The 19,330-nt window shown below is 43.2% G+C and overlaps 1 protein-coding gene across 1 annotated transcript in view; it reads right to left on the bottom strand.

Annotated features, from left to right (window-relative positions):
* The window catches only part of ATP6V1C1 (ATPase H+ transporting V1 subunit C1), a 42,792-nt gene extending 25,580 nt beyond the window's left edge, over nt 1-17,212 (bottom strand). The window contains exons 1-3 of the mRNA XM_040972677.1: nt 17,053-17,212; nt 2,866-3,034; nt 1,030-1,097 (exon numbers count right to left, since the gene is read on the bottom strand). Of these exons, the coding sequence (XP_040828611.1) occupies nt 1,030-1,097; nt 2,866-2,997 (200 nt within the window). The 5' untranslated portion in view covers nt 2,998-3,034; nt 17,053-17,212. The remainder of the gene's footprint in view (nt 1-1,029; nt 1,098-2,865; nt 3,035-17,052) is intronic.
* Between the last annotated feature and the right edge of the window lie 2,118 nt (nt 17,213-19,330).

Genomic DNA, 19,330 nt, shown 5'->3' with positions numbered 1-19,330 from the left:
AGTTACCGATGGCCCAGCAATCCCATTCCTATATGTGCACTCATTCGAGATGAAAACATAGAAGCACAAGAAAACTTACTGTGGATGAAAGTTCATAGCAGCATTATTCACACAAGCCAAAAAGTGAAAACAACCTCTAACTGTCCATCAACTGATGAACCAATGAGATACTTTTATACATTTGAATATTATCTGGCAAGAAAGAGAAATGAAATATTGACAAAGCTACAGCAAAGATTAACTTTGAAAATATTACACTAAACCAAAGAAACCAGTTGCAAAAAGACCATGTGTTGTGTTCTGCCTACATGAAATGTCCACAATAGGCCAATCTATAGTGACAGAGAGTAGGTAGCAGATGGTGGGGGACAGGGAATGACAACTAAAGGGAATAGAAATGGTATTTTTGACAGCAGTGATAAAAAAAAGTTTCTAAAATTGTAGCAAAGGTTGTATACCTCTGTGACTGTACTAAAAACCACAGAATTGCACACTTTAAAAAGGCAGAATGAAACAGAAAGAGAGACAGGGAGAGAAAAAAAAATCTTTCTCTTACTAGTTCAATCCCCAAACAGCCACAACAGCCTAGTCTGGGGCAGCTAAAACCCAGAGACCAGAATTTGCCATCTGGGTCCCCTAGCTGGATTATAAGAGACCATACACGTGGAACACCTACTAACTTCCCTGGCACATCAGCAGGAAGTTGGATCAGGAGCAAAACAGAACTTGAACCAGCATTTTGATACGGGAAGATGGTATTGCATGCGGCAGCTTTAACTCACTGTGCCACAACACAAGCCCTGAATTTCTAATTTTAAATAGGTGAATTGTATGATACTGTATCAAGAATAATATTTTAAAATCATGCTCACAGGCACATATTATTGAATATAAATGATCTCATCATAAAGAAAATAAGTCATCATTTACTACAACCATTTCAACAAGCAGAGAACATGTAAGATAACAGCCCAATATCCAGGTAGCCCAAGGTGTCTCTCATTACGCTCTACTCCATGCATACATTACCCTTCTACAAATGCATCCAGTTTAGCCAATTCATCTGACAAGCCAACCAAGACATCCAATGTGCCGACCTAGAAGGAAAACGTGGCATATCAGTATTTCTCATTGTTTTTTTGCTTGTAAGATGATATAACATGATGATTTAAAGGGCCCACAAAACATACACACACACATCCACAAGATAACCCACTAATGCTTAGGCAAAAGCCCCAGGGGAGACATGAAGACACCCCCAAGGCAGGCCTGTGCTTGCACTGCGCCTAGGAACAGCCAGTCATCTCCAGTTCTGCTTTACATCCTGGGCAATCAGAGCAGGAGGTTCACGCCCAAGCATCAAAGCGTCTGTAATCGAGTTTGTAGACAAAACCACCTGTGTGCTAATAAGCATGTTTTGGATGACATGTCCTGTCTTGTCTCAGAGGACTCCCTAACTCCAAAAATAGTAAGAACCAATACTTGTGGAACATTATGGCTAGTGGTGCATTAAGCCTGTGATTATAAATAGAAGTTAATGTTACTGCAAAAATTAAAAAGAAAAAAGCACAAAAGGAAGGAAAGAAGGATTCAGGGAAGGAATTACACCTGAGAAATCTGTTCTGTATCTTGATAAAAAAAAATGTCTTAAAATGAACCAGAAATTTAAGCATTTCTTAAATGAATGTTATCTATGGCTGACTCAGTTAATCAGCAAAACATAAGTATCAATTCTTTTTCATTCTTGCCAAAGTTGGGTCAACTGATAACTGGTAGTCTGCCTCACTCTGAAACTGCTAGATTACAGGTTTTTTTTTTTTTTTTAGTTAGAGCTTAATCAGAATAAATTACTCACATTTGCAAAGTATAATTAAAGAGATTGTTAAGGGTTTAAAATGTTAGCCAGCATAATATGAATTTCTTAACAAAAGCTTAAAAGAATACATAGCAGTTTTCCTCTTCAAAAAATTATATTTGTGAACATATGAAATATTTTTTTACATTTCTTATATAGTTTAGAAAAGCACAAATGATCTACCAAATGACCCAGCCATCTCCTTGGAATTTAACCAAACAAAATGAAATTAACATACGAGAGAGTAATATATGTTCACATGCTTTATTGCAGCTCATTTCACAGTAGCTAAGACATGGAATCAACCCAGGTGTTCAACAACAGAAGAGAAAGTTAAGAAAATGTGGTATATGTGTGTGTGTGAGACAGACACCATAGAACACCACTCAGCCATAAAAAAAAAGAGAGAATAAATATCTTGTCTTTTGCAATAAACGGATGCAACTGGAAACCATTAAGCATAGTGATATAAGCTAGTCCTAAAAAGACAAATATATTTTCCTTGGTCTTTGGTAACTAATACAGAGTACAAAAAATAGATCATCTAATCTATGAGTGGAACTGATATTCTGAGATTTGATTACTGTTTACAGCCTTTGTTCATGCTCTTAAGGAATAACAGGCTTTTCTTTCTTCTATTTGCCATGTGTTGACATCTTTCCTTATTGGAGTGTAAGAATTTAAAAAAGAAAGAGGAAGGAGGATGGGTGGGGAATGTGGACAGCAGGGAGGACAGTATGAAAAGTATCATCATATTTCTAAACCTGTGTTGTAGAATTTCTTCACTTTATACAAATAATATAAGTTTTTAAAAAAGCACAAATGAAAAATGAGAATTAATTTTGGTAGCCTAGTCCTAAAATCTCAAAGAGCAAGAGACATTTTAAACTATGCCAAGGACTGGCTACAAGAGGGCTTTCTTCTGAAGCAAACTGGGTATCACCCCATTTCTACCCAGAGTCGGATCTGGTCCTCCTCTCCCACACACTTCCTGCACAGCGCAGCTTCACCTTTAAGTCAGGAATGTTGAACTTGGAAGTGACAGCAAGATTATTGTTCTTTGTAGTGGCCGCATGCAGTTTTTCCCATGTTTGTTGACAGGTTTTCTCCCCAGGAGCTGATATAAGCCAGAACTCAGTCATGTTTGTTACTAGGAATGTCTTCTGAAATCCAGAAACTCTGAAATGTAAAACAAAACAAGACTACACTTAACACCATTTGTTTCCAAGGCCCTTCAGAGTCACAGCAAAAGAAGAACAAAGTAGGAACATGTTTGAAACCTAATCTGTAACATCAGCCTAGGATCCCAAGCAAAGTCAAACTTACCTGGAAGTGTATCCATCTAAATGGTAAAAAGTGATGTATCTATGATAGTAATAAGAAGTGATGCCCAAAACCTAATATATGAAGTTTCCTTTCTCTTCCTAAAAGGGAATTACTCAAAAAGAGTTTCTGTTAACCAAGAAAGTTGCAGTCACAAATTTACAGGTTTTTCTCAAACATTTAAAACATATAGCCAAAGTAGGAAATCACACACACAATCCCTTTCATCCTGGAGAATTTTATTAAATCAATATACCTGAACATATAAATCTGTCGCCCTGGCTTAGCACATTCTACAATGTAATCAAATAACTAGTAAATTCTACTTAATCTTAGGGAAATTGCAATCTAGAGAAAAGTTCTTAGTCCCTGATGCATCTGTAACTGCCATTAACTGGTTACAAAAAAAAAAAGAAAATCTTGCCAACATGCCTGGTCATTTTTAGTATAAGAGATGGAAACAGACAGCTCCCATCTGGTAGTTCACTCCCTAAATACCAACCACATGTGAGGCTAGCTGGGGTCAGAGTCAGGACACGGACACATAATCTAGACTTCACATAGGCCTTGATTGGCCATCACCACTGAAGCTACCATCACTGCCTCTCAGGGTCCGCCATTACTAGAAAACTGGAGTTAGAAAACAGAGCTGGGACCCAAACCCAAGCTCTCAGATGTGGGATGTGCGTGGCTTACCGTGGCTTACCGTCAGGCTGAGCCTGCTGACTGCTTGGCTAGCTACAACACCAGACTTTTGAGCAAGAGCATTTCAAACATCACTAGGTCTGAGTAAGAAACAAACTGTGAAGTTCCCTTTCCAAGGAGCTGCATTAACTATAAATTTTATCCTTTCTCTCCTCCTCCTCCTCCTCCTCTCTACCCATGGGGGCGGGGGTGGGAGGGAAGTATAGAGACAAATCTACTCAGGAAGTAGGAAAACACCCAAACACAAAATCACTCCTAGAAGTGGGAAGCTTACAGGGTCTTTGTTTTCTGCTTTAATTGGCCTTCACGAGAAACTTGGTGTACTTTATACCAGCACTGCTCATTCACCCTCTCTGAAACTGGGAGACAGAACAGAACTCATAAAGAACAAAATCAGATAATAAATGAGAAAGGACTTTTTAAAAAGGTTTTATTCACTTGAAAGGCAGAGCTACAGAAAGAGGGAGAGACAAAGAGAAATCTTCCATCTGCTGGTTTGCTCCACAAATGGCCACAACCACCAGGGCTGGGCCAGGACAAAGCCAGGAGCTTCTGGGTCCCCAGGTTGTGTGGCAATGGGCCATCTTCTGCTGTTTTCACAGGCACATTACCACGGAGTTGGATGGGAAGTAGAGCAGCAGGGAGTTGTACTGGCACCCATATAGAACGCCAGTGTCACAGGCAGCAGCTTTACTCACTATACCACAATACCAGCAAAGAAAGGATTTTGTAATTTAAATTCTTACAGTTCCATAATCATAGCTGACAGTTAACTACTTCAGTAGCCCATTTTACCTAAAGAAATCCTATCTACTCATCATGACATTATTGAAAATTAACCTAACACAGAAGTCCTCTTCTACATACTTTTTCTAACTACTGTTTTCAGAGTATCTACCAGTTACTGCTCTAAATGTTTTATAATCAATGAATCTTGTCAATATTCTTTAAGAAAAACATTCTCCTTCACTTACAGATAAGAAACTGAAAACTCATTGAAGTTAAAACTAGTTTAAATACAAGATGGTGGTACTACATATGAGTATCTCAAAAAAATGTACTCTAAGATGCTTTTCCAACATTACTAATGAAGTGGCACCTTCATTAGCTCTTAGTGATGGAGAGTAACACTGCCTCAAGTGCAGGTACTATACTTCCCAGACAACCAACAATCTAAACATGGGTTTGCTCGTGATCACTGACCTAGACAGAGTGCTCAGTCTGGTCAGGTAACAGTACTGCTAACCTGGCGACCCCATGGATGTCATCCAAAGATAACCTTTGATTAAAAAAAAAAAAGCAAAAACAATATTCTCATCAGTCTACCTTAGAAACTTCAAATGCTGGGGTAAGCATTTGGCACAGCAGTTAGGCCATGGTTTGGGATGCCCACATCCTACATCAGAGTGGATGGTTTCAGTCCCAGCTATTCCGCTTTCAATCCAGCTTCCTGCTGGTATGCACCCTAGGAGAAAGTGGATGAGGACTCAAGCACTTGAGTCTCCCACATAGGAGACCTGGATTGAGTCCCAGGCTTCTGGCTGCAGTGTGGCCCATTCCTAGCTGTTGTAGGCATCTGCACATGGATAGAAGACCTCTCTTCTCTGTTTCCCTGTGTCTCCACTTTCCAAATAAAAATAAAAATAAAAAATTTTAAAGAAACTTCAAATGTTACACTTTAAGGTTATACCACATCATCCTACCTATACTTTTTTTAAAAAATGATTTTTATTGAAAAGTCAGATACACAGAGGAAAGGACAGAAAAAAAGGTCTTCCATCCACTGGTTCACTCCCAAAATGGCCGTAATGGAAAATGTTGCACTGATCCAAAGCCAAGAGTCAGGAGCTTCTTCCAGGTCTCCCATGCAGGTGCAGGGAGACTATCTACTACGGCTTTCCCAAGCCACAGGCAGGGAGTTGGATGGGAAGTGGAGCAGCCAGGATTAGAACGGTTGCCCATATGGGATCCTGGTGCATTCAAGGCAAGGACTTTGGTCACTAGGCTACCGTGCCAGGCCCCTACCCCCTTTTCCAACCTGATTTTTCACTCATTTTTAGAGTTACCTGTGGTGATCCATGTACAGGTCATTTATTTTCAATACTGCATGCTATTCTATTACATGAATAAACTGTATGATCCACTTTCCTTCTGGTAAGTTCTTGTCCCCGGCCCTTTTTCTTCCCCCAGCTATAAACAATCGCAGTAAGTACAGTCTGCTTTTGTGGAAGTTTCTTAGGACAGACAGGAGTAAAAGAGCTGAATTAGAGAATGGGATCATGTGGTAGAATGTCTTGCAGAAGCTGTGGTTTAGGTAATGCCCCCTGCCATACCTCCACACAATGTGCCTTTGTTATTCTTTCCACCAAAAGGTATGGCCTTGCAACCTGCTGTGACCACAAAAACACATAAAGGTACATTATGCAAGTTCAGAGCCCAGATCTCAAGAGGCCTTGTCCATTTCTGTGGCTTGCCCTCACTTTATGATGTAAAGAAGCCAGTCTAGACAAAAGAAGAGGCTATGCAAGAGGAAACAGACATCCAAGGAAGGCTGCTTGGGACCTTCCTGCCCACCACCTCCAAGCTGCATCGGTAATTCTGCAAGACCTTGGCAACTCGGAGAACAAGAGCTAAGAGATCACAGCTCTAAACTACTAAGTTTTTGGATGGTTTGTTCCACAGCAGGAGATAACTGGCAGGCAGCTGTCCATTCTACGTCCAGGTTGGCACTGTGGCAGGCAGCAGGCTGTGTCCCTGCCTACTGTGCCCACATCCCATTCCAGAGTGCTGGTTCAAGCTGCAGCTCCCCCACTCCAATCCAGCTTCCCCGCATCTGTCTAGCAAGTAGCAGACGTTCAGGGGCTCGGGAGCTCTGGGCTCCTGGTTCCAGTGTGGTCCAACCCTGGCTGTTGCAGGCATTTGGAGAGTAAGCCAGTGGAGAGAACACCCCTCTGCCTCAGTCTCTGTCACCCTGCCTTCCATGCAGATGAAAACAAATTTAGAAATCAATATTATGAGTTTCTATTTCCACAATTTAAAAAACACATAATGGCCTATACTGTTCACAGTCACATGCTTGCAGAAAGTACAACAGGCAAGGACAGAGGCACTTTAGCTGTGTATATAAGATTTTATTTCTTTCAAATAAAAATCTATTTCTCAAATATGAGAAAATGTTAACACCTATGAAATCTAAGTAGCAGTATATGAATGTCTGTCAATTGAAGCATTTAAACATATTCTGTATATCTGGAGTATCACAAAACTAAGTATTATTTTAAAAACAGTGTAAAGTTAAAAAATTAGCCTACTTAGAAAATTCATTAAAAAATTAGTAACATTTTTGAAGTACAATATGGAATAAATTAGTTACCAAGTTAACTCATCATGTATACTTTTTTTTTCCTCCTGGTAGAAATGTTGCCATGTTTTAGTATCGTCTTATGATCAAATATAAAATAGTGAATGTAAGCTTCCTTGCTGTTTGGATTTTTAATAAAATACTTTTGGGTCAATACACCCAGCAGTTTAACTGCACACTGATGCAAAGGGAGGAGCTCCAGCTACAGTTATACCTATCTCAGGAAGCTTTTTTGTCATTTCCAGACACAAGCAGGAGAGCTGTCTCTGCCTCTTGCACGAGTCACTTCATCTAGCTGCTCCAAGGCCTGCTCCCCTCGCTCTTCCCTTGGGCCACTTGGCCTTGACTATTTCCCCCATCTCTGCCTTCCTCTTCTAATACTCCAGTACTGACTAAATCTAGTTCTGTTAGCCTGCACAGTGATTACAAGAGTACCTTCCTATTTAAAACGCTTGAAGAATACAATAGCTTCTTTCAACTTTTTAGTAACCCAGCTCTAAATGGTGTTAGCTTTATGGGAAATTGAGGTTTTATTTGTATATTATTTTCTACAAGTGGTTCTGATTCAATCTATTTGAGGACATATTTTATATTTCCTATCCCCTAAAAACAGCAGGTAAACAAGTCAATTCTTCCTGAGCACTGGGTTATCTAAACTGCAGCTTCTGCAAAGACTGTACCACCACAAGCTTTTACAGTAGATGTCACTATCACACTTTCTAGAACCCCAGAAATGCTTTTTCATCTAACACGTTTCCAAAGGATCTCAAGACATGAAAAAAAAATTTCTCATCTATAAATAACACCTGTCCTTTTTACTTCACTGAACTTTTACCAGAATCAAAGGAAACAAGGTAATGATCAAGTCTAAACAGAACTACAGTCCAGAAATATTAAGGAAAATTCTAGAAAATTCTCCAATTCTAGCTCTCAAGTGGAGCTGAACCTTTTGTATTTCTAGGGCTTTATTCCTGAGGATGAGGAAAAGATGCCATTTGTGTTTTGTACTTTGCCGCACACTTCTGAGCCACTATCTCGCAATTATTAATTTGTAGGACAACTGGTGGCATAGGGAGTAATGCTCAAAGAGGCTAGTACCATGAGGTATTGTTCATCCACAAGGATATGCTCTGAGACATGCATCATTAGAATATTTCATCATGCAAACAGTTAGCATGCACTTGCATAAACTAAGATGGTTATGATAACTCTAGATGACATAATCTCACAGGACCACCACTGGATACGTGGCCTACTGTTGAAAGGCCTTACATGGTACCTGACCACAACTCACCCAAGTGAATCTACAAATGGAAGAGTTATTTCTCTCCCTCTCTGTTGCTCTTTCAAATAAAGGGTTTTTTTTTTTTTTTTTTTTTGGAAAAGGAGAAATTTGCGAAATGTAATTTAGCACTATTGATCAAAATGTGCATATCCTTCAACCTAGCTAAGCCTACATTTAAAAAGCAAACTGGAATATATGTAGGTACAAACATTAAGCTATAAAAAAAAAACCTGTAAATGATTACCTTTTGTGAGTAAATTTTAAAGTTTTTGTTCTTTCTGTATATTCGTATAGAAAAAAAACTGAATATTTGCTTTGCTCAAGACTGCAGTTTTATTTACTGCATAAAGTATAGAATACAACAGATTTAAAATTCCTTATGTATAGGGCCCAGAGCGGCAGCCTAATGGCTAAATCCTCACCCTGCATCCATCAGGATCCCATATGGGTGCCAGTTTACATCCCGGTTGCTCCACTTCCCATCCAGCTCCCTGCTTGTGACCTGGGAAAGCAGCAGCAGATGGTCCACATGCTTGGGACCGATGTAGGAGACCCAGAGGATGCTCCTGGCTTTGGACTGGCTCAGTTCCAGTGGTGGTGGCCACTTGGGGAGTGAGCCAGAGGATGGAAAATCATTCTCTCTGTGTCTCTTTCTCTGTAAATTTGCCTTTTCAATTAAAAAAAAATACTTAAAAAAATAAAAACATAACCTACATCTCCTTTAAAAAAAAATAGAAAGTAAAGCAAATGCAGGGGTTGGGCAGGATTTCTTCATGCAGAGGCAAAGATGGGAAAAATTCTGGCAAAAAAAAAAAGAATGAGGGAAACAGGAATCAAAGTTTTAAATTCTGCTATCTTGTCTGACCGCAGTAAGTATACTGTCTTCCTTTAAAAGCAGTAAATTCCTTTTCATAATGGAAGCAAGGAAGAAAAACTAAACCTGATGACTAGAGTGCTGAAGCTCCTGATTGCATTAACTACATTCTAATCCCACAGTCTGAGTCTGTGGGTTACTTCCTACCACAATTACTTTGATTATAAAATTAAAACAGTAAAGCAGGAACTGTCACCACAACACAGACGCTGGAGTGACAGCCTGGGCAGGAGACATGCCAGCACTACCTCTGTGCAGGAAGGTAAGCGCCTGGCCCAGGAGAGGGGCAACTAGAGAGAGCAGCTGAGCACCCCAACCTTAGCTCATAGGTAACCTCAACCTTAGTTGATGCCAACACCGCACTCTCTGAAACGCACCCATCTCTCCCCAGAAATCAGATATGCCTGGAAGGTGGTCCATGAATAAAAGCTTCCTCTTCAGCTATTGGAAATGCAGTCAGCCTTCCACATGCACCAGTCCCCCAGGTGAAAAGTCAACCAACCACCATTGGGAAATACTCAGGGGAAAAAAAAATGTGTCTATGCCATACAGACACATTTTCTTTTTTTTTTTTTTAAAGGTTTATTTTTATTATTTTTTTTATTGGAAAGGCGGATATACAGAGAGGAGAGACAGAGAAGAAGATCTTCCGTCCGATGATTCACTCCCCAAGTGAGCGCAACGGCCAATGCTATGCCGATCCGAAGCCAGGAGCCTCTTCCGGGTCTCCCACGCGGGTGCAGGTTCCCAAAGCTTTGGGCTGACCTCGACTGCTTTCCCGGGCCACAGGCAGGGAGCTGGAAGGGAAGCGGGGCTGCCGGTATTAGAACCGGCGCCCATATGGTATCCCGGGCGTGCAAGGCGAGGACTTTTAACCACTTGCGCCACCACCGGGCCCCAGACACATTTTCTCATCATTACTTCCTAAACAACACTTTGTAACTACTTACTCATCATTTACATTGTAATAAATTATAAGTAATCTGGAAAGGATTTAACGTACTCAAAAAGACATGCATAAATTACTTGCAAATATTATGTAATTTTGTATGAGGGACTTGACCTTCACAGATTTCGGTATCCCCACAGAATCCAGAACCAATGCCTCTCAGATCCTGAAGGATGACTGTATTGAGTTTACTAAGCAGCGCATTCTCACAAGCATGAGGAAAGGCATGCCTGAGACATCAGGGAAATACCACCCAGCTTCCGAATGTGCACATCAGCTTGTAACACAGCTGACTGGTATGCAGCACACACCACAGCTCGTTCATTTTTAAAAAGCGCCACATCCTAACCTACATAGCACCAGTGCCATACCAAAAAAAAAATGCCACATCCTAGGCTAAACAGTACTAGCCAAACAAATAAAAATAAGAATGCTTTCCTTTAGAGCGTACAAGTTTTATCCTTCCAAACAGAAGCAGCTGCATTGGGACTGTGGAGGGGTTTACTCACAACATAAGTTATTTAAAGGTTTCCAGCAACTAAAAGACAGATTTTATCTTTCAGGGAATATTTTTTTTTGATTCACATAGAATGAGACATTCAAATTGTTAGAACATGTAACCTTATGAAATAAATATTAACTTTAATGCATTTTATTTTCAACTGACCTATAGATGCTCTATAATCCTATTAAAGATTCCCTGAATTTCATGCCATCAGTATGAGTACGAAAGACAATTTTACCATTAATAGATGCATTTTTCTGTAAACTATCATCTTTTCATTCCATAGCTGACTAGAAATAAATCTGAAAAAACAATGCCCTGTTTTCACATATATGATTAGCATGAAACTGGCTCCTAGCTAGCTAAGTTGGGGAGATAACAAACTCAAAATAATGTTGGGAAATTTCTAGAAAATGCTGGTAAAGTTGCCTGCCCTGGCACACACAGCTAGGAAGACATTATAGCATACCTACTACTGATCACAACCACAGCCTCCTGAGCTCCCTAAAATTCCATCTCTTCACAGGCAACTCAGCAATGACCCAGAGAACAAACAATTCCTTCCATGTCAGGGGATTCCCTGAAACAACACTCAAGGCTCCCTAACCACTGCTTCTCTTTTCTTTGGGGGATGGTCATTTATAACAGTGACTGAATCACAACAGCATATAACTCAAACATGGTGGGTACGTTTATCAAGTCAATGACTTCTCCCCACTTGTGACTCTGTAAGCTTAAGACTGTAATTACCAGTAACAAACACAGTACAGGCCTGGCACAGTAGCCTAGTGGCTAAACTCCTCGCCTTGCATGCACCTGGATCTCATATGTGTGCTGGTTCATATTCTGGCAGCCTGCTTTCTATCCAGCTCCCTGCTTGTGGCCTGGGAAAGCAATCAAAGTTGACCCAAAGACTTGGGACTCAACACCCATGTGGGAGACCTGGAAGAAGCTCCTGGCCTCAGATCAGCTCAGCTCCAGCCGCTGTGGCTGCTTGGGGAGTGGATCGTCCCCTCTCTCTCCTCCTCTCTGTATATCTCACTTTCCAATAAAAAATAAATAAATCTTAACAAAAAAAAGCACTGTACATGTACCACGTGCACATCAACCTATTAAGCAATTGTATGCTTAATCCCTTCAAAGTAGATGTTATCATGTGACTGCCTCACTTGCAGACATTGAAAGAATGAATAAAATAACTTGCCCAAGGACACACAATTATTAACTACATTTTAATGAAACTAAAAGGAATCTATTTTGAGTTATCCATGCAATTTTTGCACAAGTTTCTTAAAGAAATACATAGTTTCTAGGTAGGCGTTCATTTTAGCAATTAAGACACCCATACCCTACCATCAGGGTGTCTGGGCTGGACATCTGGCTCCAGTGTCTGACTCCAGCTTCCTGCTAGCACAGACCCTGGGAAGTAGCAGTGATGGTATAAAAGCTGGGTTCTTGCCACCCACGTGAGAAACAGAAATTGAGCTTCTGGAGCTTGGCTTTGCCCTGGCTAAGCTTTGGTCCTCACAGGATTTTGAGAGTGAACCAGAAGATGTGAACTCATTCCCCTGCCTCTCAAATAAAGAAAACTTAAAAGAGAAAAATACCTAGTTTTGGTAGTGTTATAACAGTTACATTAAAACTTCAAAAAGGCAGGCCTGGCACGGTAGCCTACCTGCTAAAGTCCTTGCCTTGACATGCTGGGATCCCATATAGGTGCCAGTTCTAATCCCTGGAAGAAGCTCCTGGCTCCTGGCTTTGGTTCAGAGCAGCTCTGGCCATTGTGGCCACTTAGGGAGTGAATCATCAGATGGAAGATCCTCCTCTCTGTATATCTGACTTTCCAATAAAAATAAGTAAATCTTAAAAAAAAAAAAAAACTTCAAAAAGGAGCATTAAGTTAGTAAACTTGATGATACGTTAGTTAAAAAAAATACTTTGAATCTCTGTGTCCTGCAGTACCTGTCCAACAAATAAAGGATGGCACCACCCGCATGCTCTGCAATCACACAGCACCTCCCCACCAGGAGCTGGATGGAAATACACAGAGCACTTGCACACTGTTCCCACGTGGGGAACATTAATCACCATCTAGTGGATGGGAAGCTAAATGAGGGCTGATCCTATCCAAAACACCAAGAGCACCCACGCAAAAAAAAAAAAAAAAAGAGAGAGAAACTAGAGGTCAGCATCCATGGCATAGCATGCAAAGCGTCAGCCTGCAGCACTGGCATCTCACAGGGGTGCTGGTTCATGTCCCAGCTGCTCCATTTCTGATACAGCTCCCTGTGTATGGCCTGGGAAAGCAGTGGAGGATGGCCCAAGTCCTTGGGACCATTCACCCAAGGGGGAGACCAAGAAGAAAATACTGGCTTCAGATTGGCTCCACTCTGGCCATTGTGGTCATTTAGGGAATGAACCAGTAACAGGATCTATCTTTCCTTCTCTCTCTGTAACTCTGCCTTTCAAATAAAAATAAATAAATCGGGCCTGGTGGCGTGGCCTAGTGGCTAAAGTCCTCGCCTTGAACGCGCTGGGATCCCATATGGGCTCCTGTTCTAATCCCGGCAGCTCCACTTCCCATCCAGCTCCCTGCCTGTGGCCTGGGAAAGCGGTCGAGGACGGCCCAAAGCCTTGGGACCCTGCACCCACATAGGATACCCAGAAGAAGTTCCTGGATCCTGGCTTCAGATAGGCATAGCATCAGCCATTGCGCTCACTTGGGGAGTGAATCATCGGACAGATCTTCCTCTCTGTCTGTCCTCCTCTATGTATATCTAACTTTCCTATAAATAAATAAATCTTTAAAATAAATAAATCTTCTTTAAAAAGAAACTATAGGCTGGTTCAAAAAGATGATGAAATTAACCTATTAGGAGACTGATGTGATAGCCTAGTGGCTAAATCCTGCCCTTGCATCTGCTAGGATCCCATACAGTAACCAGTTCACATCCCAGCTGCTCTATTTCCTATCCAGCTCTCTACCAGGCGAGAAGAAAAATAAAAAATAAATAAATAAAGCTGCAGGCAGCAGCTTTACTATGACATCACAGTGCTTATAAATCTTATTTTAAAAAGAAGAATATAGTTTGAAAATTCTAGTTTCAAGGATCACTTATGTCAATTGAAAATGTTAGACTGCCCTAATTCACTGACCATCTTTCCAAGGGCATCATGCTAATGGTGGTGCTAATAAGGTCTTAAAAACATTCACAAAATGGAAATCTAAGATGAAATTATAACTAAATACACACTTTCACATCCAAAGGGCATGCAGATAAATCAAAATATACAAAAGGACAAATTTAACTAGGAAGTATTTGGCTACACCCACCAGTACTCCCAAGCAGAAAGAAGTTTTGAAAAACTGCACTGGGACTTGTGGGCTTGGAGGAGATCTTCTATGCAGGTTTATTCTGTCATTGCTTTGTAGCCAGTGAAATTACTACACATGTGTTGGAAAGAACACAGAATCAGATTTTCAAAGCCTCAAGGTTTCTTTTTAGGTAGCAAAAATGAAGGTAGTAAATGAGATTCCTAAGACTAATGCCCTAAAAATAAAAATGAGCATTTCCTGCTCAGCTTTAAAAACAGAGTTACATTAACCAGGTAGCTCTCAGGCCCTAAGCTCTGTTTCCCTAGCATTCACCAAGGCATAGCAGAAGGGAAAAGGATGCATGTAGTCTAGGGCACAAGCCCAAGGCGCCGTCTTCAACACCAGGGCAGACCTGCTCCTAGCCTCCCTGCTGTGGCTGACAACCTGAGGCTTGCCACTCACCTCTTAGTCTTACCTCCTTCAACTCAGCTGCAAGCTGAATGGCTGCACACAGGCTCAAACAGTTCCTGATCAGACCCCTTAGAGCTGGCCTAAGAGAAAAATTTCACTCCAAGTGCTAAATCAAAGAGCATACAACATACTAACGAGGCCAGCAGCAGGAATACATCAGCAGTCAGAAGACCACGGGTCACACCAGGTATTTCACCTGTTTTTAGTCCCTGGGGTTTAGAGAGGTTCCTATCTACACACCTAATAGTGTTCTCATCTTGAATCTTTCCAAGACCCAGAAGAACAAAGACAGACAGGGCAGGAACTTCCACAAACCCCTAGCTCCGCTAAGATGAGCCCAATCAGACTTTCTCTGTCATTCTTCAGTGCATACAGGAGGTTATATAACTTTTAACTCTACAATGTTCCCCTCACCTAGTCTTCCCCTCATTGACTTTGGCCACCTTTCTCACACTCCACAAGATGATCTCAATGCCACAGTTGGATTCATCCCACTGCCTATACTCTTCACTGGCTTCCCTCTGATTTTAGAGGGAAAAAAAACTGACCAGCTTTCCTGATCAGATTTCTCACACTGTACCCTCCCTGTTAGAGCCACACCAGCCCTCCCACAACTTCTCAAAAGTGTTATTCCTCCGCACACCTCAGGGCCCTGGCATACACTGCGCCGTGAGCCTGGGCTGCTCCTCTCACTCACGCCTTTACTTCGTCCTTTCTGCCCCCTTTTGAGGTCTTGGGTCAAAACTCGGCAAAGCATTCTAAAATTAGCCATGATCCTGGTAAACTCTTTCACACCACTGGCTCTTGACAGCACATTTTACACTTGTATGAGATTCATCAAAAATCCATCCTGCCAGGGGCTAGCACTGTGGGTAAGGTGGTTAAGCTGCCATCTATCCTATACAATGTAATGCCAGCATCTTGCATCCTGGCAGCGGTTCAAGTCCTGAGGGCTCCTGTTAATATGGCTGGAAAAGTAGAAGATGGTCCAAGCTGCTTGGGCCTCTGCCACCCACATGGGAGACCTGGAGTTCCAACCTCCTGGCCTCCACTGGCCCCATGCACAGACGTTATCTTCTGTCTCTCCCTGTCACCTTTCCAAAAAATGAACTTTTTTCAAATAAGTAACATTTAAAAATCAGTCCCTCAGCATAACTATTGTACACTCTGGAAAGAAGACTGTGTTTTCTAAGCTCTAGCCTCAGCACAGGAAACACACAGCACTCATTCAACATCCATTAGTTGAATGAATATGTAAATAATGTTAGTCAAATGTTCTCTTGACCCAGCCCCTTACTACACTTTCCACTTTTCCACAAAGAAATCTACCACACCGGAACTTCTGATTCCCTCAGATACATTACTTCTCTCTACTTTGATTCTCCCTTCAAACCCTGTGGGATCTCCCTGACTAGAAAAAGTCCCTCTCAACCAAGAAAACACACACACCTGCTAAACTCCCACCGGCTTGCCCAGATCTTTCCCAGTTCTCTTTCCTCCAGGACAGCTAGCCAGCTGCCCGAAGCAGGAGTCCATACACCTGGCCCCGCAGCACACCCCCAAAGCACTTGGCATGTTCTTGGATAATTATATAGGAAAAAAAAAAAAAACCCACACATCCTTTAATGGCTGGGTGTGTGACTTCTCTCCCCAACACTGGTGTGTGAACTCCTAAAGGCTCCAGGCTGAGCAGCCCCACTCCTCCAAGGCCTAGCAGCACCAAGTCCCGAGTGCTTCCTAAATCCCTTCCGCCTTAACACACTACGTCTTCCTTTGAAAAGAAGCCCAGCTTCCTCTTTGTCCTGTGTTTCTCAGGTATTCCATTTGCCTATGACACTCAGCAAGTTTCCTTTTGGGATTTTTTTTTCTTTTTATGGGCTTCCCTTCCCCCACTGCAATCAAATTTCAAAAATGGTTTGAGTTCGCTGGCTCTGTGTCCTTGCCCCTATCAGGATCGTGTGCCCTCTGGAGGGTCCCCTGCGTGCAGTAAGGGGGGGGGGGACGTTCTTACGCCCTTTAACCTCCACGCCACGGTGTACACCTCCTGAAGGCTCCTCCGTGTGACCTACTACATACCATCCCAAGTCTTCGCCTGGGTATTCTGTCACCTGTCGCCGCCTTCAACCAGGTGGCACGGATTTGCTGTGACGCTCACAAGAGAACGGTCCCGGACGCCCTGGGTCTCTCTCTTTTTTTAAGCTCTGTCCTCTTTACCCCACCCCCTCCTCCTTAGAAACGAAAGCCAGGCCCCAGGCGCTGAGAAAGCGGACATATCCAACCAGACAGCTCCAGCCCCACCGCCCAGGCCTCGGCCCCTGCGCCCACCCCCATCCCTCCCCGGCGGCGACCGCAGCGCAAGCTCCGGCCCGGCCAGTGCTCGCCATCCGGAACAGCCATCGCTCACTGACCCAAGGCAGGTGTCAACCGAGGAAGTGGCAGCAGGTAGGTACAGGTACGGAGGCAGGCAGCCTGGCAGACGTTAACGGATCAGCGCTCCATCCCTCCCCGACCTAAGCTCCGGCCTCACGGCTTCCTCGACCCCAGCGCCCACACAGCAAGTCACGTGCCGGCCGGAGCAGTCAGCTGACCTGGCGCGCTTGGTGCGCCACTGCGCAGCCGCAGTCCCCGCCGCCGCCGCCGGGCCTGGGGCATGGGCGGGACCAGGCGCCTGCGGAGAGCCGGGGCCCCGGGAGTCTGGCGACCAGTTCCCGGCTGGATCCGGTTTCCAGCTGCTCGCAGGGTCGCCTGCCGAGTCTCGGCCGCCACTTGGGAACGTCACCGCAGCCATCCTTAACATTTTCCAAGAGAAGGTTTTTGCGGGTCAGAATTTCTGTTCAGTCCCCCATCTTGGGCTCCTTCGCATTGGGAATTTTCCTCAAACAGCCTCGCTGAGTAACATGCTTAGTAGTTCACGTCCCCTAATTCACATTTTCCTTGCCGTCTGCTTAGCTTCATTCCATAAATGTGCATAGTCCATTTGCCCTGCACCCACCGTGGTGCTGCTTTTGTTTGTGGGGTTTTGTTTGGTTTTGTTTTTGAGAATGACCTGCTGAAGCGAATCCTTCTCTCCAGGATAGCATGATGCTGGCCCAGGGGGAGCCTGTGGCCTCACAGACAGATGAACCTGCATCCACACATGGGACACAGGCATGGAAGCGGGAAGTGTGGCCTTTCTGAAAAGCAGGTAGCGGCTGCGCTGCTGAACCTTGCGTGTGCTTGGGAAGGTGTGTGTGTGTTGGCGGGGCGGTCCTCCAGTTTCCAACATCAAATTTGGGAAATAGCAGAGATTTGAGATTTTTCTACTTTTGTCCTTTTGGGCTAACAGGAAATTGCAAAGCGCCCTGGTGTGAAATCCCAGCTGTGTGACCCTGTGCTTGGAAGGGTCAGATTCTTCACCGGCAAAGTAGTGGTAATCACGCAGATAGAGGTGCTACCATGATTTAATCAAGTGTGCCTTTAGCACAGAGCTGGGCATTTTATCACGATGCCCAGGAAGCGACTGCTGCTGTTACTGTACATTATAAGGACCGAGGTCTTCTGACCTGTCCTGTCTTTCGAATGCTGCAATTCCTTGTGGAAGTTCATCAGATAATCTGTTAAGCTTCAGAATTAGAATGGACAAGAAGTACCAGTCAACTAAACCATCATGCACCTGATGAGCTTCAGGGGGTCTGGGTGAATTTTCAGGCAATCCCAATAACCAGCTGTGCGGGACAGCTGTAGAAACGTGTCAGAAATTTCAGAGGCTTTCTCTGGCATCCCAGAATGAACCTTCAGGCAAGACCCATTAACCTGCAACAGCTGTTGAGGACCTAAAATGCAGCCAGTGTGGCTCAGGGCCTGGATTCTGAAATGTGTTTCACTGTCATTAAACTTTTTTTCTTTTTTAATTGGAAAGACAGATTTACCGAGAGGAGAGACAGAAAGAAAGATCATCCATCCACTAATTTACTCCCCAAATGGTTGCAGTGGCTGGAGCTGAACCTAAACCAAAGCCAGGAGCCTCTTCCAGGTCTCCCTTGTATGCAAGGTCCCAAGACTTTGGGTCATCCTCTGCTGCTTTCCTAGGCCACAAACAGGGAATTGGATGGGAAGTGGAGCACCTGGGATACAAACTGGCACTCATTTGGGATCCCTGTGTCTGCAAGGGAAGAATTAGCCAACTTAGCCATTGTGCCAGACCTCACTTTCATTGAAGTTTAAACAAGCATACAGACTACTGACAAAGCAAATTTTTAAAGATTTTTTTTATTGGAAAGTCAGATTTACAGAGAGAGAATTTACAGAGATGTACAGAAAAAGGAGAGACAGAGAGAAAAATCTATGTTGGTTCACTCCCTAAGTAGCTGCCACAGCCAAAGCTGAGCTGATCCAAAGCCAGGAGTTTCTTCCTGGTCTCTGATGTGGGCGCAGGGCCTCAGTGCTTTGAGCCGTTCTTCACTGCTTTCCCAGGCCACAAGCAGGAAGCTGGAAGAGAAGTAGAGCAGCGGGATAAAAACCAGTGCCCATATGGGCTCCCAGCAGGTGCAAGGCAAGGATTTAGCCACTAGGCTACCACACCAGGCCCTGATGGAACAATTTTAAGATGTGCATTCGAAACTTCGTGGATTCTCCATGTGTTAAGAGCAACTACTTCCAGGCCCTGTGAGGTAGCCTAGCAGCTAAAGTCCTCGCCTTGAACGTGCT

The sequence above is a fragment of the Ochotona curzoniae genome, unplaced genomic scaffold (assembly GCF_017591425.1).
Source record: "Ochotona curzoniae isolate NIBS_2020 unplaced genomic scaffold, NIBS_Ocur_1.0 contig_2318, whole genome shotgun sequence".
NCBI classification, from domain to species: domain Eukaryota; kingdom Metazoa; phylum Chordata; class Mammalia; order Lagomorpha; family Ochotonidae; genus Ochotona; species Ochotona curzoniae.
The sequence above is the reverse complement of the archived record's forward strand: the minus strand, read 5'-3'. Positions and strand labels throughout refer to the sequence as shown.